The following is a 21,331-nucleotide window of genomic DNA, read 5'->3' on the forward strand; positions in this document are numbered from 1 at the left end:
TCGGGGAACTACGCTCCTTGGCATACCAACAGTCGTTTCACACTTTTTTGCTTAATCTCTAATGGATACCTCCTATTTTCCTTCAACGATTTTGCAAGTTTTGCTGTCCAAATTTGACTTGGACGCACCTGTTTTTTGCCGCGTCCGGGTAAGTCTTTCAGTGTGTTATGCATACCGAATCGATTGATAGCATTTTGGGCAACAAAAACCCTAACACATTCAATTTTTGCTAATTTTCTTAGCGATGATCATTTTTCCTTGCAGGCACAATCGATTTTCGCTTCTCCTCCGTAAACCCTCGCATTGTTCCACTTGAGGAAAAACTTTAACTTTTAATGAAGGTTATCGTTTGTTTACAACGTTAGCAACACATAGACACAAAGCAGTTAACAAAATAAGGCATAGTCTTTTTAATACAGAGCCTCAAAGGTATACTCATAATTAACGATACAGTCCTTAGGTATTGTACTTATTACACTCTTGTTGTGCATCCATGTTGAACACTGACACCTAACCTACCTAAACTATTTGCATGATCTTCCTTCTTTTATATATTATTCAATCGTAATCGTGAATTTGAAACGGTTTCAGTGGAGTTCCGGGCTTTTCAAGAACTTCTAGAGATGGGCCAGGGGTGTTACATGGAGCTTAAGACAGTTCCCGGAGTGTTTCAGAGCGATTCAAAGCTTTCATTCGCGCTCCACCGGGATTGATGGGGTTTCAAATGCATTCAAGGGGACATTCCAGAATTATGCCCAGGGTTTTAAGGGCTTCATGGTCCCACGGTCGCGCCAGGAGTGTTCCAGGGCGCCTCAGTGGGTTGGATTGACGCTCCATGGGAATCCAGGGGGTTTCTGGAGTGTTCTAGTTCTAGGTCCACTGCGGTTTTATGAGCATTCCATGAGATTTCAGAGACTTGTTATGAGAGTTGTTGTGACTTCAGGGGGTTTTTAGGAGCGCTCCATAGGTTTCTTGGGGTTTGGAAGACATTCCAGAACTAAACTATGGGGTTTCAGAGGTATTCCAAGGGTGGTGCAGGAGGTCTCAAGGAGCTTTATGCAAGTTTCGCGGGTTGTTCTGCGGGGTTTCATGAGGGCTCCAGGAGGTTTCAGAGTCGTTTCAGGTATGCCCCAGGGGTCTCAGGGTGCTTCAAAGTCATCCCATAGGGTTTCACTAGAGTACCATGGGTTTCAAGAGCGTTACAGGAGTTTTCCATGGGTTTTAAGGGAGTCCCAGAAGCATTCCAGGACTGTGCCGTGGAGTTTCGGGGGGTTTTAGAGGCGTTCCATGATGATGCAGGGATAGAGGCGTTTTAGGGGTGTTCTAGGAAGTTTCAGGGGGTTTAAAGAGCGAGTTTGGGCTTTCCAAGGGTTTTCAAGAGCTGTTGTTGAAGCCATAGGGGGTTTCAAGGGCATTCCAAGAGAAATATCCCCGATATCATCTGCAAAGTCTTGAATCTCCTCTAAAATCCATAGGAACAGACACACTTCTTAATCCCCTCTAAGTTCCTCAGAAACCCCTTCGGAATCCCCTTGAAACGCCTCTGAAACTCCGAATTCCCCTTGGGAACCCCATGGAACCCCTCCGAAAATCGAAAAAAAATTAAAAATAAAAATATGGCAAATTTGTAACAGATAATTTAATATTTCGACTGAGAGAAATATTGGAGTGTACTCCCTAAACTCTTTACTTTAAGGCGAAACTGGATCCATTTCCTCACTTTTTGGTTTTTGATTTTTTTATTAAATAACGAAGCGATATTTTCAAAATCGGTTTTCGTGCACATGTAGAGTATGGATCAGGGTATCTTCTGAATTTTTTACGCGAGAGAAAATGTTTTTCGTTTTTGCAGAAACCATTTTTGAACAAAATTTCACTAAAAAATGGTTTCTGCAAAAACGAAAAAACATTTTCTACAGCGTAAAAAAATCAGAAGATACCCTGATCCATACTCTACATGTGCACGAAAGCCGATTTTAAAAATATTGCTTCGTTATTTAATAAAAAATCAAAAACCGAAAAAATGAGGAAATGCTTCCAGTTTTGCCTTAAGCTGAGCTAGCTTAAAAATGCGTTCAACATTTCGGTTCCAGACTTCTGTTACAAATGCTCTATTTTGTCTTAGAAATTGGAATTTAATTTAATTCAAATTTAAGAAATGTTTGGATCCGGACCATGACTGAATATTTTCCAACAATCGTGGAATTAAAACGACGATTTCTGTATTTCCCATTAAACCGTTCGGGTTGCAAATTTTCGATAGGCTTTCTATATTTTGATTTTTTTATGTTCTCCGTTTCGGTTTGCCTGTCATCATTGTTTTCAGATTGGCAGCACGGAAGCGAAATGAAAAAGGTACTCACGCTCGCCCACAGCGTGCTGAAAGCGAAAGCTAGCAGGGCCAAATTTCCATTCAATTTTCTGTAGTTGAGAGTTTTCACCCGTGGTAGCGCATAGGGTACTCACTCTCATAAGCATCCGCTTGCCTTGAGTGCCTTGGGTGTCTTGAGTGACTTGAGAATGCTCAATTAGGTGATGAAGTTTCACAGAAGTTTAGGGATTGGTTAAGCAAGCACAGTGTTTGTACTGTAACTAAAAAGATGCGAACAGGTTTCAGGAAATTTTTAATAAGGCTATATGAGATTAAAGGCGGTTCAGGAGTGGCAAAATGACGTTCCAGCGAGTGAGAATATTCAGAGATGTCAAACGTATACCGGAGGAGTTTCAAAAGAGATTTGGGAGAGATTTAAAAAGGTTCAAGACGGCTTTTCAAGGGGTTTTACGAGGTTACAGCAGTTTAAATTGAAAGGAGAGAATAGGAAGATTCATTATTTAGGTCAAGAGAAGTTTTCAGAGCCTAAAGAGTTAAAATGATTGATAAGGGATGGGATTCGAACTGGTTTCTGGAGAGTTTATGTGGTAACGTAGGCATTCAAGTATAAGGAGTGGAAAAGAGTTAGTGTAAGAGGTATTACTAGAGGATTGCACGAAGGACTTCAGGGGAAACTGCAGAGGATATTAAAAGGTGAGTTTAATGAAGGAAAGTAGATTCAGGAGCGTTTTCGAGAAGTTTTGGTGAGACGGATGGCAAGGAGAGTTTTTTGTGACGCCGTGCGGAGTTTCATGAAGGATAAAAGATGGCAATAGAGGTTTCAGTGAAGTGAGAGAGGGTGTTGAAAAGAATCAAGAAGGTTCCACGAGGGCTCTGGCGTTTTTTATGTGTGTTCAATGAAGGTTAAAAAAATATGAGGGAATTTTAAGAGAGAAGGGGATGTTATAATAGAATTAACCCTCGAGTGATCGCACTGTCGTATTTTGTGAAAAAATGTCGCTTTTAGTACTGAGTGTTAGCGAGTTACGGGAGGTTAAATAAGGAACGTCTCAAACAGACTTGAGAAGGGTTTCGAAGGAATTCAAGGGTTTTCCAACGGATCAGGTGTTACAAAAATGCCGCGACTACAACGTGCCCACGTATCACTTGGTCATCGATTTTAAATCGGCGTATGATACAATCGATCGAGACCATTGGGGTGGTCTCTGCTGTACATAGTAGCCGCCTCCATTCCACTCGGTCCATGCCTGTTTGTCTCCAGTTCCGCACTCTGCATAGGGTCCGCAGATCGTCCCACCTAGCTCGCTGCGCACCACGTCTCGAGAGCCATTTTAGTCGGGTTGCTATCCGACATCCTGATGACGTGACCCGCCCACCGTAGCCTCCCGATTTTCGCGGGATGGACGATGGTTGGTTCTCTCAGCAGCTGATGCAGCTCGTGGTTCATTCGCCTTCTCCAAGTCCCGTCTTCCATCTGTACTCCGCCGTAGATGGTACGCAATACTTTCCGTTCGAAAACTCCAAGGGCGCGTTGGTCCTCTGCACGTAGGGTCCATGTTTCGTGTCCATAGAAGACTACCGGTGACACCAGTTCGGTGTAATCAGCGTTTTGTAGATAATATATTTATGCAAAATCAATGAGGGAGACGAGTTGAATTTCCAATTGCTCCAGGAACTTTTCGTCATGGTAATTTTCTTGACTTTCTCGGGTATAGAGTATCTTTATTACTGCTACATAATATACACATTTTAAATGGTCATTGGCAGAGGAAGCTTATAGCTCATAACTGTGGAGGTGCTAATAGAACATTATGCTGAGAAGCAGGCATTGTCACAGTTGGGACGTTACGCCAAAAAAAAAGAAGGGCTGACTCTCCCCAATACAAACTCTATCACAGCTGCTAAAATAAAATAACATTGATTTAGAATTACATCAGAATCAAGTCAGGAGAAGATTTCAAAACAAACGCTATCCCCTTACATCATCGAGAACGACTCAGCATTTTTTGCGATCCAAAATAATCCAGTCCTTATGCTTCATTATCACATTCGCTAGAGAGTTCCCATCGTAAGGTATGTTTGAAACCCAGTAATCTAACAATTGATAAGTACCCACCGTGTCTCTGTCTCAGTAGCAGCAGATTGCAGTGGGAATGTTCGCTTATCAAGTTTCCTATCTGCTGCTGAAATCTTTGCGAAAAACTTTGTGTATGTCGCTGTCCATCCCTAGTCCACGTTCAGTGCCGATTCGGTGTTGACTCTTCAATTGCTGTAGGCAGGCGCGGTGCCGTCACACGTTAAATCATCGAAAATTCGCTTCGTCATTTGCCCATTTATAGGCGCGCGCGGTGGCGGTGGGATCTCGAAATGATGAATCGTAATAAATTCTAATCAACGCTTGGGAGACAACCGGCGATAAGAGAGCTAGAATTTTCGGACTCAAGTTCAGTCGTAATTGGTCGTCCGGTAGGTTCAGTTCGCGCAGAGTTTTGATCTTCACGCAAACCATGGATCGTTGGGTAGGAAAGGTAGCCGTGGTGACCGGTTCCAGCTCGGGAATTGGCGCTGCAATCGCGAAGGATTTGGCCAAGGCCGGTATGGTGGTTGTGGGGTTGGCTCGACGAGTGGAACGCGTTGAAGCGCTGAAGGGTGACTTGCCGGACTCGGCTAAGGATCTGCTTCATGCGGTCAAGTGCGATGTGTCCAAGGAGGAAGATATTTTGAAGACCTTCAAATGGGTTGAGGAGAAGTTCGGAGGAGTTGACGTGCTGATCAACAATGCCGGTATCCTTCGGCAGACGGATTTGCTAGATGCCGACAATACCCAAATGTTGCGTGAAGTGATGGATACGAACGTGATGGGGCTGGTGCTGTGCAGTCGGGAGGCTTATCAATCGATGAAGAAGCGCTCGGTCGATGGTCACATTGTGCATATCAACAGTATTGCCGGCCACAAGGTGGTGGACTTCCCTAAATTGAATATTTATTCAGCGTCCAAACATGCGGTTACGGCCATCACGGAAACGATGAGGAACGAACTGCGGACGGCGGGAACGAAGATCAAGGTCACGGTATGTATGATTGATTTAATAATCGTGTGGGATGGTAGGATGCTCACATCGTATATGTGTTTATTTTTTTCATCGCAGAGCATCAGTCCCGGAGGCGTACGAACAGAAATTCTTCCAGTTGAAATCGCGGACAGCACTGAATACCCGCTCTTGGAATCCGAAGACATCTCCGAGGCGGTTCTTTATGTGCTTGGAACGCCTCCACGAGTGCAGATTCATGAGCTGACGATCAAACCGATCGGTGAAAAGTTCTAACGCGTAGGAGCTAGTGGCGACCGATTTCTAGCAATGTGTAATATTGCTTAAATTGATAAGATTGTGTGATAAATAAACCTTTTTGTTCTAAAATTCAACATAGACTGTGACATTTGAACCGGTTGGCCACCAGATAACTTCCTCTTTTACGAAAGAATATAGCCATAGGTCAATGGAATTAATATTGGCAGGATAAAGTAATGCAAGATCACTCTATATCACTTAAAAACTCCTGAATATTTCTTAATTCAGGTCAATGCTAGTAATCAATAGGATTGTGATTCTATTCAACAGAGGCTGGAAAATAGATTGAAACTCAATCGACACATTTCACACACTTCTACACCACGGTTATTGGACTTCTTTGTAAGAAAATAACGTGGTCCAGCTGTCAATTTTGATTCATTTTGCATCAAAATGAAGTTTATTTCTTATATTCTTCTAATAATACTTGAAACAGCTTTCAAATTTTGAGAAAGTATCAATTTTCTTGGTGTTTAGTCAAAATTTATCATTTTTTTTTTGCGATGGTCGTTACGCTCTAAGAAAGCTAAGACTAGTCTGGATTCCAATTAAAAATATGGATATACCAACTAGAATAAATGAATAGACTGATATTTAGCTCTTACACATGATTATGATACTTTATGGCAATAATGCAAAGTGCGCTGAAAATAAATGTCGATACCCGAGCAGAAGAAAATAACAAGTGAATAACATATTAATGTATTTATCTTAAATATGTACTACCATACCTTGATATGCCCTCTATTAGGTGGTAATAAGAGGCAAAATAACAAAAACGAATACCAAAGTTTAGTATAAATAACACCTAGAAAATAACAAGTCTTATTATTTCAATCAGCGCTGTTATTGGTCGTGAGCTTCCCATGACGGTGAACAAGTAGGCGCTTTCATCTTCACAAGACAAAACGAGCATTCGCGCTCTTCGTCATGTCATTTTGTAATGATCAAGCGTTATGACGGAAACTTTCATAGGGTAAATGATGATGGTTGGACCAATTCGGGGTATTTTTCAAGTAGTCAAAATTCAAGTCGATTTTAAAATGCGCTAGTAAGTTTTTTACACTCAAAACTTGGGATTGGTGGAAAGCTCTACTCTTCTAGTTTACGAAAAGCCCGATGAAACGTTAATTTACTCTATAAATTTTTAAATAAACCGTTTTAATAACAAGGGAATCTTGATCTTGGTTGGACCAACACTGATTATGGATGGACCAAAGATTTGATAATGGTTGGACCAACTGACAAAAAAAGGTTTTCTCAATCGAAATGAAGTTCAGAATGTATAATTCTAATACATTAAAATGTAAAAACAATAATTTCATCTTCATTAACCAAAAAATAGTACACATGTCGTAAAATTTGTACGATAGCAGGAGCGCACGTGAACTGGATATGGTGTGAATGAGAATAAGAGGTCATTTTAGGATATTTTCCACTCGCCTGATAGCGGTAATGGCGGTATAACTGAGCCATTGGGAGTTTAGCGTTTCTTGGTGGAAAATCGAAAAGGTTCCTCCCACTACGTTCGATAACGCCAACCTGTTCCAATCTCCGAGAAACATAAAAATCCCAACCGCTCAGTTTTAGGTGCACACGGTGGTGACCATGACCATTCAAGGGTAAGTCGATGCAATCACGTGAAAGAAAACAAGATGGTTTCGCATTTATTCAATTTATTTATTTTAGCAATACTTGTAAGCTTTGGTTGGTAGTTTAGAAACTGGTGTTCAAACAGATCATCACATATAAAATTCACCCCAGCAGAATATGCCTCAATTCGCTGGGTAGCCCTTAGGCACCTGCTCCTCCTCGGTCTTCTTCACTACTCCAGGTTAGATCCTCTCATTCGAACGCATATCCGCGCATGGATTATGGTGGCTTGTTTTGTTTTTCTTTCGGGAACATCGGAGCTGTAGCGACCGTTCTATGGTATCCAAGCTGCCACAGCCTGTGGTATCCGAGCCACCCACTCATTCAGACGTAGTGAGCAAATTTCGTCACAATACACTCGCACACGAACTCGCGCGGCACACGATATTCACGGTTTATTGATATACTTTGTGGGAGCTCACGTAGAATAGCAGAGTTTAGGTTCAAGCACATTAAAATACATTCGAAACCGAGAAACTTTCAGCTGTCAGCGCGTGGAAAAAAATAAATAAGCAAAACCGGTCATAGCAACCATCATGGTAAAGGTTAGGTCCAACCTGGTCCAACCAAAATCAAAGATAGGACCAACCATCATCATAAGCATATTGATTAATTTCGCTAATTAATGGGATTTTTAATAGAAAATGATACATTTACGAGGCACCAACGTGAAGTTGACATGTTTTCGCAATAGCAAAGCACAAAAAGTTTAAAAATTTGAAAAAGAATTACATATTTTGTGCGTGTTTTAAAAAGAGCTATTCTGGATCCACAACTGCGCTAAGAGTGAGACTTTTAAGATCGTCCATTCTATAGTAGATTTGAAAGCAAATTGAGGTAAGTTAATATTTTCTCAATGCAGAAAGAGTAATTCATTGACTGTACCAGGATATTAGTTAGTTTTGTTTTTGAAAATGTAAGCAAAATCGACTTTTTTCAAAATGGTCCAACCATGATCAGTTTCTAGGTTGGTCCAACCATCATCATTTACCCTATTGTTTTGAAATTAAAATGTTCACCTGGTCCAAGCAAATTAAGGCTAGCCGATGTATTTAATAGTAAGTGCACACTTAGTTTTTTATACCGAACTCGGTTTAATTTTTAAACGAACTTAATCGGTTGAGACTGATGAACCGCGGGTTTCGGTATGTTTGCGATATTTTGTTGATTGAAACCGAGTGTTCGTTAGAAATGACAGATTCATATGTCATAACTACCGAAAAGCTCGGTTCTTCTGGAGAATATACAAATTCGGTAGACGGATACCGAGAAAACTCGGTTCACCGTGCTGGCGAGCTCAACATTCGGTCAGCCATGTTTGTTTTACTCAACGTTTGTCACGTTGAATTTTCCAGTGATTTGTGGAATTACTAGTCCCGGCGTTTGCGAATACAGAAGGAGTCCGCTTGAGAATGACGGTAAGTGATTTTATAATTTGAATATTACCGTCTATGTTCAAAATAACGTGTGCTTGATTCTATGTTTCCTATTTTGTTCCAGTTGATATGATGCGAGCGAACTCCTCCGGTAATATGGAACCAACCTGAGACGAGACTCGCGAAGAGGAAAAAAAGCAACGTCAAGTGCAGCCCAACTGAGCTGTCAGTTGTAGCCCGTTTGATTACGTTACCTAAAACGAGTAAAGTATTGCTATCCGAGATAAATTCTGAAGCCAAAATACACTCCGAGCAGCATTTTCTTCTCCTGTACTGTCAAAAATAAATTGAAAACAAAATATTCCAATGATTACTTTGTTTGGCGATTGTTAGCGATGCAAAATTTCACCTCAACATGATTTTGTACGTGAATGGGATTCAGTCACACTGCATGTGAGGTGTCACAGTCACGTACGTGTTTGAACCACCAGCCCAAAACATAATGTCAACATAGATAGGAAGAAGAAAAAAATAACAAAGTGGAGAAAAAGAAGACCGTCTTCGCGAGTCTCGTCTCAGGAACCAACAAACATTTCGAACGAAAATTCCAATGGAATCCATATCGCCTTAAACAAAACGAAATGCAACCTTTGAGGAATCAAATGAGTGATTAATTAAATATGCAAAGAAATTATATTGGCGTTATTTTTATTCGATTTCTCGGTCCAAAAACTCCGAAGATATTCCAAAACAACCGATCTTCGGTTTCTTTATTTTGCTTTAGCTCCAACCGACCACTTCGGTAAGTTTGACGTTTAGGGTCAAATTAAATTTGTAACGAACACTCGGTTGATTCATTTTCAACCGAACAGCCAACCGAGAGTTCAGCAGATAAAAACTCGGTTCAAATTTAACCGAGTTCGGTTTAATTTTCTAAGTGTGTGAGGACATATATTCACAATTTAAAGGATTCAAATAACAACAAAATCCATCGATGTGCTAGTAATTGCCTTGTTTACAACCATGTCACGCTCCGTCATGACCGAAAAATGAGCGAATATTGTTAGACTCTCTTGGTCATTGTCTCCCGATGCGATGACATTGAGAGAGGCACTTCTGTAAAATTCGCGTGACGACCCGTGTTGACGCTGACACTTTCCAAGCCTGATTTCAATAATGAATGCATACCTAAAATTTCAAGTGCTGTATTTGTTATCTAAAAGTTATTGAATAACAAACTAATAACATGTCTTGTTATTAAATGTTCCATTTGTTCGATGACTTCATAATGTAATAGCAAATCTTGTTCTTCGGTTATTTTCTATGCTTAACCAACAAATACCACATCAATACCGAACTCTCCTCAAATACCTCCAACAGTTATTGTGATGTTCTCATAAAATTTCGTAGAATAATGCAGCAATAACAATTTTAGGTATAAGATCACATGTTGCTCTTCGCATGGTATTTGTAAGGTATGCCCTTCTGCTCGGGTAAACCAAAACCTCCTTTTATGCGAGTTATATTTATGCACTTTTAATCTATTCAGACCCAATATTGTGTATGAGAAAGTTCAATAATGACGGATACTATGACAATGACAAAGCAAAAGGAGATTGCAGGAGGGCACAAGGTATTTCAGGGGAGAGCACGAGGTCTCAAGGGGCTCCAGGGAGGCTGTTTCCAGAAATCTCTAGAGGAGAGTTTCAGAGGGTCTTATGGAAATTTCAGAGGGTTCCAGTAGATCTCAGGTGCGTTTCAAGTGGGTTCCATGGGGTTTCACGTATACCAGGAGGTCTCAGGAGCATTAAAAGGGGTCTTAGGAGCGTCTCAAAGAGTCTAAAGTGGATATCAAGGAAGTACCTGGAGGTCTCAGGATCATTTCAGTGGTTTCCAGGGGATACCTGGAGGTCTCAGGATCATTTCAGTGGTTTCCAGGGGATACCTAGAGGTCTCAAGGGATTTTACGGGATTTGATGGGATTTGATGGGGCTTCAGGGGGTTTCAGAGGGTTTCGAGGGACTCGTGGAGCACTTCATACTATTGAAACGCTCCTCAAATCCCAATAATCCCTTTGAAATTCTCCAGAACGCCCTTAAACTCCTGAGACCCATCTAGAAAAATACCTCGAACCTCTTCGAACGCCCCTGAAATGCCTTTAAATGACCCTGGAAACTCTATTTTACCATTGGAAAGCCATTGCAATCTCCATATTCGATATGAAATACTCCTGAAATCCATTGGAATTCCAATAAAAGGTGCATGAAATTCCCTTGACTGACCCTGAAAATCCTCTGGAGCGCTCCTAAAAGCCTCTAAACGCCATTGAAACACCCTTCAAATTCCCGTAATCAATTTGAAATTTTCCTGAAACACCTTTGAATGGTTCAGAAACCCCCTGAAACGCACCTGAAAATCCCTTGAAGCGCCTCTGAAATGCCCCTAAAACTTCTTGGAACGCCATTGAGACGTTCTTAAAACCCCCTGAAAACCCTTGTCATATTGCAGGCTACTAAGACCCGTAATTCTATTGAATCCCCAAGCAACCAAAAGTTCGGATACCACTTGAAGAACGAACTCAGAAGTTCAAGTTTGGTTCGATTCAAGTTTCGTTGAACTTAAATCTCCAAAAAGTTCCTTGTGTATTAGTTATGAACTTGGAAGTACATGTACAAGCTTTTGACATCTCTTCAAAACGACATTAAAGTCGAAAAAAGGTTCAGAAAGAACTTATGTTGAACTTTAAAACCAAGTTCAATCAAATATTAACCGAACTCATGTTGAACTGTTTCGTGCCTTTAAAATCTCAAATGTAGTTCACTTGGACATATTCCAACAACTTGAAATGTTCCATTCTGAACTTGTTTCGGACTTGTTTTGAACTTACTACTCAAAGTTCGGATAAATATTAACCGTACCAAAAGTGAACTTCATTTGAACTTCGGCGACAGCAGGGCCGGGGAGAAGTTCTCATTCAATTAAATCACTCGGAAATCGAGCGCAGCAGCCACAGCTTGTGTTAATTTCACAAGTACACTTTGTTTCACTATAATATTCCAATGTACTTACTTGTAATCAACCCAAAGCACCCGTATTGTGTGACTCAAAGGCTGCCCCCGCAGCGGAAAACTGTTCTGCCTAGGATTCCGCCGGAGTTTTTTCGGCTGGAAGTCTTCCAGCTTTGCTGGATGTTTCAACCCCGTCTCACTTGTCGCGCCAGCGGCCGGTAATCGACGCGATCGGCGTTGTCACTGAAAACGCTGAAAACTTATAAACTTTTCTAAATGATTGGCACCGGCACTAATTTATTGCTTTGCACTTGTTTCAATTACGAACCAAAACAAACTAAAAATGTCAAACTATGTAAGTTCACAAGAAGTTCCACGTAAACTTCTTTCGAACCTTCGGCTTTAGGTTCAGAGAAAGTTCACACGCGAACCTGATTGAGCTCTACTAAATGATATCAGCACATTGAGTAAAATCCCGCAGTGCCTAATGCGAATGCTATTCATCTTCCTTCGAATAGCTGATTAAGCCCAAACATGCTATTTTATCCGAACTTTTGGTTGCTTGGGTCGCCCTTAAAATTCCTGTAATCCCATTGAAATGCCATCAAAACTTGTCGGAACGACCTGAAAAGGCTGAACTTGATTGACCGTCCGTGGATGCTACCTGCCCCAGTATTGCCAGACCACTCACACAAGGAACCAATAAGATATCAGCCGGGGACTAAGCAGGCTTCTTCAGTGTGTGGGTGTTGGTGATCTTCTTTTTAGGAGACAGTTATGGCACCTGCTACGTCAAGTTGCAGGTCAATGTGGGGAAGAGGAAACAAGTGATGATTGCAATCGTTTGCATCCACATCAGACCGAATATACCTCTGCATCTGCCCAAGCTCATGTGGATGTCGGAGTGTTGGTGGGATATGATGTGCAATGGGTGCACACATTGGTGCGTAGATGCCAGGCGTAAAGAGATAGATTTGTGTATTTATTGGGTTTCTCATTAATGTTTAGACTACTTTGATAATTTGAGAATCCACTGAATCATCATTTCCCAGCGAAATTTCACACTAATCAAACTTATTTTGTTTACCTTTTGTGCATCCGACGCCCCTGTCATGAACTCAACCGAACTTGTGTATGCCTGCCACTGCGAAGTCGTGTGTGAAATTCGACTGTGATGATAATGAATTTCGGTCGAGTCTAAATGGGTGCAAATGTCGCAATATTACTCTGAAGATATTGCGGCACAGGTCGCTTGATTGCATAACTCGTAAGCGTTATACATATGATAGATTCATACTGTTCTAGGAATGTTGGAAGGAAGGGAAACGGCTTTTTCAACCCGGCTATGAACATGTGAATATAAATGAGTTGTATATATAGAGAAGAGTGAGAAAGTATATAGAAAGATAAAAGTAGGAAGAAAGGGGCGAGTGAGGGATTGAACCCAGGATCTTCTGCATACGAATCAGAAGCGAAGACCACCAAGCCCGTCTCTCATTAAAGCCTTGATTCAATTTATGCACAAAATTCCCTCATTTTTCGCTCTTTTTAACTTATGCACCCCGACGTGTCATTTAATTTGGTTAAAAAAAAACAAGAAATACTTTAGGCGACTAAGAACTTGTATGAGATTTCAGATCAAAAAGAAAATCCAGCTGATCAAACGAAATTGGACCCCTAATAATATCTCGACTGTCACTCCATGCCATTGGTATTGGCGTGTCATTGGCGTGAGTTACACCAAACACACAAGGCAATGGTGACGCTATCTGTGCATTTCATAACGGCCGTTTTAGTTACTTTAGTGATTGGTTGAGGTGAACAATAAGGCAGGGCCAGAACGTGGTGAAACAGGACTTCGATAAGGCGGCGCCCTTCGGACACACTGCAGTGCAAATATCAACGAGGGGGAGCTGACAGAAGCGGTCGCATCAATACCATGGAAATTTGAGACCTGATGCTGACGGCGCCATGCTCACTGGTAGAATGCAATATTATGTTCTCTCCGTGCGTGAAACCTCCATGCTAAGCTGAATTGAGGGGCATGCGTATCTTCAACGAAGAACTAAGGGGGCTTCCATTTAGTACGTCACGGAAAATTTAGAAATTTTTGACCATGCACCCCTCCTTTCTTCGTACGGGTTTTTCGTAAACCTATTGCTTGTCACACTTTCCAGAAAACCTCTTCCCCCCTTTGATGGTGACGTACTAAATAAATGCTCCCTAATAGTAGTTGTGAAGGGTCTGAAGGTGAAAAAAGCTCCAGGTCTGGTTAGAATCCCCGATGAGACACTAAAAACTGCGATACAGGCGTTCCTCCTGACATGTTTAGGATGGCGCTACAGAAATGTTTGCATGAAGGTTGAGAAGAAGCACTCATGACTACAGCGGGGGTGCCCCAAGGCTCTGTTTTACGTCCAACGCGATATGTACTAACGCTGTGCTGTGGTTGCCCAATAGAGTTGAGGTCGTTGGATTCGCAGACGAAGTCATTCTAACGGTAGCTGCGTTAGAAAAAGCGGAGGCTTTGGACACCTTTTAAACGTGGATAGCTAAAGGGAAACTGCAGCTTCCCAATCATAAAGCGGAGGCAGTACTAGTTAGCAAACGCAGAGCTGTTCAGCTGGTTAATACCAACCTCGATGAACACGAGATTGACAGATGACCAACACAATCGTATGTTGAATGCACTTGCGGACATAGACCGGTACACCAAAACCTCAATTAAGGTAACGAGCCGGGACTGCCTAAATGGAGTTTTTGCCTAGATGGATTTGAAGATTGCAAAGAAGTTAAGTAGGGCGAGTGACCTGGAGATATCAAGGCGGCCATACGGGGTTTTAGAGCGATTTCATGGGTGTTTCAGGAGGGAAAGGGGGCGGAGTGTCAGAGGCGTTGAACCAGTGGGGTAGGGGGGGGGGATCCAGGGGTATTTTCGAGGAGTTTAGAAGGGTCTCAGTTGCTTCAGAGGATTTCTGTCAAGTTTCAGAGGCGTTGCGTGGGCGATTTCGGTGATTTCTGAGGGTCTCAGGTGCGTTACATGAGGTCCGAGGGGGTTTTAGGGGGATTTCGAGGGCATTTCGACAGCTTCAGATGATTTTCAACGAATTTTAGAGGTGTTATTCAGGCGTTACGTAGGCGTTTTTGGGGTTTTCAGATAATATCAGGTGCGTTACATGGTGTCCGAGAGTGATTAAGGGGATTTCGTAGGCGTTCCAGAGAGCTTTAGAGGATTTTTGACGGGTTTCAGAGGCGTTATGCAGGCGTGTTCGGGGATTTCGGAGGGTATCAGGGGTGTTACAGGGGATTCTGGGGGGGGGGGGGGTTAAGAGGGCCTCCAGTTTCTGAAAATACGTTTTGGATCACATCTCTTAAGTAAGCTTCAAGGAGATTTTAGCGGCGCTTTGAAGCGTTTCTTAAACGTTTCAGGTGGTTTCAGAAGAGATTCAAGACGTTTCAGACTGTTTACGATTGTAGATCCGATGACCTATACTCAAGGGAGCTCTTAGAGATTCTTAAGGACAAACGTCTTGAAATCCCGTTTCAACAGTGCATCAGAACTTCAGACGCACAAATCTCAAGAAGCAAGCTTCAAACAACAATGAATTTTATTATTCTGTTCTTGCTCACTTGAGCTTAACATAAAAAGATCAGATACGCTGGTTTTCTTTATGAAAAGATTTGTGCCCTCGAAATCGTGAGTAGGTCCCAAAGTCGGCCATTGTGGCGGCCATTTTGGGATTCTAACAAGTCTATCCTTAAACAAACATTGAACTTGCCACTTGTCAGCACATAGTTGCATGAAGCTGTGTAAGCATGACTTTTTATCAATCATTTAAAAGCACACAAATTACACATGTAGATTCGATGACTTATGCTCGAGAAAGTTCTTAGGAAACCTTAAACAGCTCCAAACCAACACCATCCCCCCTCATTGCTCTCCCCTAAGCACGCCCTGGACTCCCCTTAACACTCCAACTGCTCTGAACACAATTAGAATCCATTTAGGTAACGTTACCTAAATGGAGGGACCTAAATGGATGCGAAATAAATTGAGGTTTGAGTGTAGTCATATGAAGCGATTTCAATGGGCTAAAATATAAACGACTCATAGAAAAATCATCATTTTCCATACCAAAATCAGAAATTGCCAATAAAGAAGTAAGGGTGGGAGCAATAATAAACTATAAAATTTCCTTAAACAAATCAAAAAGTGCATAAATAAATCAAAATTTCCCATAAATAATTGATTTTAGAGCAATAAAAAATGTCGGAATTTCCACAAATAATTCAAAAATTTCAATAAATAACTACATTTTTTCCACCAGAAAAGTTTAAAAGTTCAGAGGGTACGCACAGATCACGACAGGGAAGAAGGCAAGGCTGCCTTGCAGGAAGCTAGAGCTGTTTTTAAATGATGAAACAAGCAGTGTATGCAGCTATGTCAGGAAGTAACATTTACTTATGGGAAAAATGCCAACCGCATTGCATCGGCAAAGCTGAAAGATCCAATGCCGCCAGTGAACTTGTGCTATGAAGGATATTGTTGAAGGTCTATTTCCGTCACTGATCTCTGATGACTACCTCGTTACCGCGACGACAGCACCAAAAAGACTAAGAAGGCTTCCGACCCCGAAAAGGTTTCATCATGCCGTTGAAACTAGCGTTGCTGGTGTACCCAGATATGATCTGGTCAGTATTGCATTGTATTGTATTGTATGGATGAAGGTAAATCTTCAGATACATTGAAGGTCTTTCTGAAAACTTCTGCAACGTATAATCCTTATCAGACTGACCAGGTTAGCTGAAAGTGAGAGACAGGGCTGCTAACGATGCAATTCGGATCTTTCGAGAATATCTTTTCTCTGCTTAAGTTTCTGTATTGAATATAATCGTTTCAAAGTTATACTTCTTATTGTTCCTTGAGTGTGCAGTCAGTAAACAAAGCAGCTCATAGTGAAATTGTGATAAAACGGTGTTTCTATTTTAATTATTTTTGCACGCGGTAATCCATTGTTCACGCATGTCCGAATCAATGCCTAATCTATCATTTGATAAGATAGACCGATACGTATGCATGCATTGCATATCGACATTCAGTTGTAATCGGTCGTTCGATAGCTTCGGATCGAACCACACCTCGCCGAAATGGATCGTTGGGTTGGGAAAGTGGCCGTAGTGACCGGTTCCAGCTCCGGTATCGGTGCCGCCGTAGCCAAGGACTTGGCCAAGGCAGGAATGGTGGTCGTTGGGCTGGCACGGCGAGTGGAGCGCGTCGAAGCTCTGAAGCAAGATTTGCCGGAATCTGCTCGAGATCGGCTGAATGCGTTCAAGTGCGATGTGTCCAAGGAGGAGGATATTCTGAGGACTTTCAAGTGGGTCGAGGAGAAGTTCGGCGGTGTTGACGTGCTGATTAACAACGCCGGGATTCTACCGGAAGCTGATCTTTTGGAAACCGATAATACGCAACTGTTGCGCGATGTGATGGATACGAATGTGATGGGGTTGGTGCTGTGCAGTCGGGAGGCTTTTCAATCGATGAAGAAGCGTTCGGTCGATGGTCATATTGTACACATTAACAGTATTGCCGGTCGCAGAGTTCCGAACTTCCCGAAGTTGAACATTTACGTTGCGTCCAAGCATGCTGTTACGGCTATTACGGAAACAATGAGGAATGAACTAAGGAAAGCGGGTACTGGGATCAAGGTTACGGTACGTACATATTTCAGACTGGAAGTTCATGCAACTAATTAGAAATTTGATCTGTGATACAGAGCATCAGTCCAGGCATGGTTGAGACAGAAATCTTGCCGGATTCAATTCGTTCTACAATGCCTATGTTGAAATCCGAGGACATATCAGAAGCCGTACTGTACGTACTAGGAACGCCTCCACGGGTACAAATCCATGAATTGATAATTAAACCGATAGGTGAAACTATGTAAACATAATGTAATATGTATTAATGCAAACCCAAGAAAAAACATCTTTTAAGGTGAAACGGGACGCCGTGTTATTTTTCCTATCTTGCCTCTCTTTCTAACAATTTGCCTCGCGATTTTGAAGATGGTAATCTCGAGTTCTATCGCACTGAAGATGCTGAAAAACAATCAGCATATGCACTGCAAGTGAGCATACACAGTGATAGGTTTTTGTTGCAAAATATGAAGTAGAATCTGAGATTACCATCTTAGTAGCAACAGAGCAATGGCGGATATTTCCCCGACCGTCCCGTCCGCCCTTAACTGAAATCGTCTTAAGCCCACTCCAGCTTTTTCCGTTCTTATCTGCAGAATCCATTTTACTATTTGACACGTTAAACCATATCCAAATGAGGAATTCCACGGAGTCATGTCAGTCGATCCTGAGCGACCATTTCAAAAATATCTGAAACTTTGCACAGTTTTTCAATTTCATATAAATCGCCATTTTTTGATATTAAACCTTCATATTCACTCACGACTAACTTTTCAAAAGGGTGTATGCGAAAATAGTTCTAAAATATTCTAAAAGCTGTACAGCAAAAACGGATTGTTCGATTGTTATAAATTTTTCAGCAAAGTTAGATAACTAAATGATGATTCCTTAGAAAATATACACTGTAAAAAATTTCTTTTTCTACTTTGAAAAAATATGATATTTGTCACAAAAACTCAAATATCTCAAAACCCTATCTTTTTACCAACTTCAATTTTTTAGGGGAAATGGCCCATTATATCAGCTATCTACCATAAAATTTTGGTGATGGTAAACTGATAAACAAAAAAGTTATGACATTTCAAACATTTCACAATTTTTACATTTAGTAACAAAAAAAAATTTTTTTCTGTGTAAATTATTTCGAGAATTATATTTTGATGCTGATTTTATTGTAAAGGCTACCGCCTGAATTAAACAAGTTGTTTTCATGATACTTTAGTTTGATTATTCGTAATTACTATAGTATCTATTTGAAACTTAGACGCGATCCAGTGTTGTGATCAAAAATATTGAGATTGTCATACTTTTTATTGTACGTGACTGGTAAAAAATCCCTTGATAGTGTTGAAAAGCTGTTGATTATAAGAAAAATGGAATTGAATTTATTTTTAAGACAAAAGCTGTATAATAAAAGTTTTTTTATACGCGTATACGTCTAGTTTATCCGCAAAAAAAATCCCTCTTACACACTTATTTCTGAATTGCCTGTTCGGTACTTTTTTGACGAGATTATAACAGCAGTACGATCTCGGTAGTTTCGGTAATCGATTTTACTGAGGCTCAGTAAAACAACTGTCAAAATCGTATGGAAAAGGTAAACAATGCATTTTTGCTGAACGAGTTCGGTGCTCAGCAGTTTTAATCTCGTCAAAAAATTACCGAACTCGGTACACGGCGTGTGTATGGGAAAGGTTTATAACAAAAAATTGGGCATCGCCAAATTTTTCGCTATTCAAAAATAGAGACTTCCAGCTTTCATTTGCACGGTCCCTCAAAAAAATCCACCGAGGGATCTCGAACAACTTTTTCAGAATACTGTTTTTCCCCATACAAAATAAACGGTTCAAAATTAATCCCTATTTCTACTTAACAAACATACCCAATTTTTGTATGAAAAAGTTCCCCCGATGGAATATTTCGATGTTGGGCTTGAATGAAAGCTAGTAGCGTCAACTTTCACGTAACGTAAAAATTAGCGATGCCTATTTTTTTGTAATAAATTTCTTATACCAGACACACCGTGCGGTAATCAAAATTAAGTGTGTAGAGAACAGACTTTATGATCGGAAGAATGCGAGTAACTTCAACAACAACAAATGCATAAGAGGTACATACCACAGACAAACAGACGAAACGCCTAGAACAATTTTAGTGAAAATTCATCGCCCAGTTCACACTATCACCACCTGGTGGAAATGTTTCACGAAACACTGCGTTGTGCAATATCGTCATCAGAAGGCGCTGGTATGAAACGTCAAACGCAAAGAAAAACGATGGGCGCTCTTCTTGTTATGAAAGCCACAACCAAGATTCAAAATGATCGTTGAAGGCGTGGTCAATGAAAATTTCGCCAGTGTTACGTTTGTTTGTCTGTATACATACCTGACAATGCTCACGAAAAAAACAAAAAAATACTACCGCTATGAATATTAAAAATTGTATAGTATTTTTTTTTTTCTTCAGCCACCAACACCAAACAAGTAAGTTAAAATTAATAAGTGATTTTGTTTATTATAATCTAATGAACAAGATGAACAGTCGCTTTCTCAAAGGTCTTCAACTCAACGCTCTCTTGTAGACCGTTTGATGAAAAAAAAATGTTCAAAAGAGTTACGAAATCTCACCGAAAGCACCATAGATAAACTGAAAGAGACTGGTTATGCCCAAATGTCCACATTGTGTACAAAATTACGCATTTGCACGTCCTGCCGTCTAGAATTTGACAAACGAGCCATCTGTATATCATCAGTAAAGCAGGGCGCAGGAAGTTCGAAAACGACAACAACTGAGAAATTGCCATCAGCGACATCTGTTTAAACAATTTAATTACGCCCCTTTCCAAAAATGCCCTGTAATATTCTTCAACATCTATACCCATTTCAATATTTTTAACGTTGCAAAACACGCTTTCAACATTCATCTTGAAGAAGAGGGAAAACACTTGTCCTCAAATGTAACAGCAAATTAATGAATAAACGACTAATGCGCGGAGGGCGTGATAAAATCGGAACATTACGGTACATAGTATATTATATTATATGTATATATAATATATAATAAAAACAACTTGTTTTACTCACGCAAGGCCATTAACAATAAAATCAGCATCAAACTTCAATTTCCGGCCGAAATAATTTACACTAAAAAAAATTATTACTAAATGTGAAAATTGTGAAATGTTTGAATTGTCATAACTTTTTTGTTTATTTTCATGGTAGATTGCTTATACAATGGACCGTTTTCTCTAAAAAATTACGTTGGTAAAAAGATAGGGTTTTGAGATATTTGAGTTTTTGTGACAAAAATGATATTTTTTAATGTTAAAAAAGATTTTTTTCACAGTGTATATTTTCTTAGGAATCGCCATTTAGTTATCTAACTTTGCTGAACAATAAAATCAGCATCAAATCGCGATTCCCGGCCGAAATAATTTACACAGAAAATTTTTTTTTACTAAATGTAAAAATTGTGAAATTTTTGAAATGTTATAACTTTTTTGTTTATTAGTTTACCATCACCAAATTTTTATGGTAGATTGCTAATACAATGGACCGTTTTCCCTAAAAAATTCAAGTTGGTAAAAAGATAGGGTTTTGAGATATTTGAGTTTTTGTGACAAAAATGATGTTTTTCAATGATAAAATAGATTTTTTTTCACAGTGTATATTTTCTTAGAAATCACCATTTAGCTATCTAACTTTGCTGAAAAATTCATAACAATCGAACAATCCGTTTTTGCTGTGCATATTTTTGAATATTTTTGAACCATTTTCACATACACCCTTTTGAAAAGTTAGTCGTGGATCTAAATAAAAATTTGATATCGAAAAATGGCGATTTAGATGGAACTGAAAAACTGTGCAAAGTTTCAGTTCAATAGAAAATCATGAATTAAAAATTTTCCTTAATTTT

General features: G+C 40.3%; 3 protein-coding genes across 8 annotated transcripts in view; 2 read left to right on the forward strand and 1 right to left on the reverse strand.

The window, feature by feature from the left end:
- LOC109400777 (CD151 antigen) overlaps positions 1 to 21,331 on the reverse strand; it is a 323,911-nt gene that overhangs the window by 211,278 nt on the left and 91,302 nt on the right. The gene's annotated exons all lie outside the window — the stretch shown is intronic.
- Positions 4,618 to 5,751, forward strand: LOC109400780 (farnesol dehydrogenase-like). Its single transcript, XM_019673281.3, has 2 exons — positions 4,618 to 5,403; positions 5,482 to 5,751. Exons 1-2 carry the CDS (start codon positions 4,840 to 4,842, stop codon positions 5,656 to 5,658), a joined length of 741 nt encoding a protein of 246 aa, XP_019528826.2. The 5' UTR covers positions 4,618 to 4,839; the 3' UTR covers positions 5,659 to 5,751.
- On the forward strand, positions 16,842 to 17,707 carry LOC109399576 (farnesol dehydrogenase-like). Its single transcript, XM_019672052.3, has 2 exons — positions 16,842 to 17,431; positions 17,494 to 17,707. Exons 1-2 carry the CDS (start codon positions 16,868 to 16,870, stop codon positions 17,662 to 17,664), a joined length of 735 nt encoding a protein of 244 aa, XP_019527597.2. The 5' UTR covers positions 16,842 to 16,867; the 3' UTR covers positions 17,665 to 17,707.

Source organism: Aedes albopictus, chromosome 3 (genome assembly GCF_035046485.1).
Source record: "Aedes albopictus strain Foshan chromosome 3, AalbF5, whole genome shotgun sequence".
Classification (NCBI taxonomy): Eukaryota; Metazoa; Arthropoda; class Insecta; order Diptera; family Culicidae; genus Aedes; species Aedes albopictus.

Bases quoted from the DNA above. Each gene is read 5' to 3' on its own strand.
- LOC109400780 (XM_019673281.3), top strand. From the start codon at position 4,840: ATGGATCGTTGGGTAGGAAAGGTAGCCGTGGTGACCGGTTCCAGCTCG. The intron at 5,404-5,481 runs GTATGTATGATT...TTTTCATCGCAG, and splicing joins GAACGAAGATCAAGGTCACG to AGCATCAGTCCCGGAGGCGT.
- LOC109399576 (XM_019672052.3), top strand. From the start codon at position 16,868: ATGGATCGTTGGGTTGGGAAAGTGGCCGTAGTGACCGGTTCCAGCTCC. The intron at 17,432-17,493 runs GTACGTACATAT...TCTGTGATACAG, and splicing joins GTACTGGGATCAAGGTTACG to AGCATCAGTCCAGGCATGGT.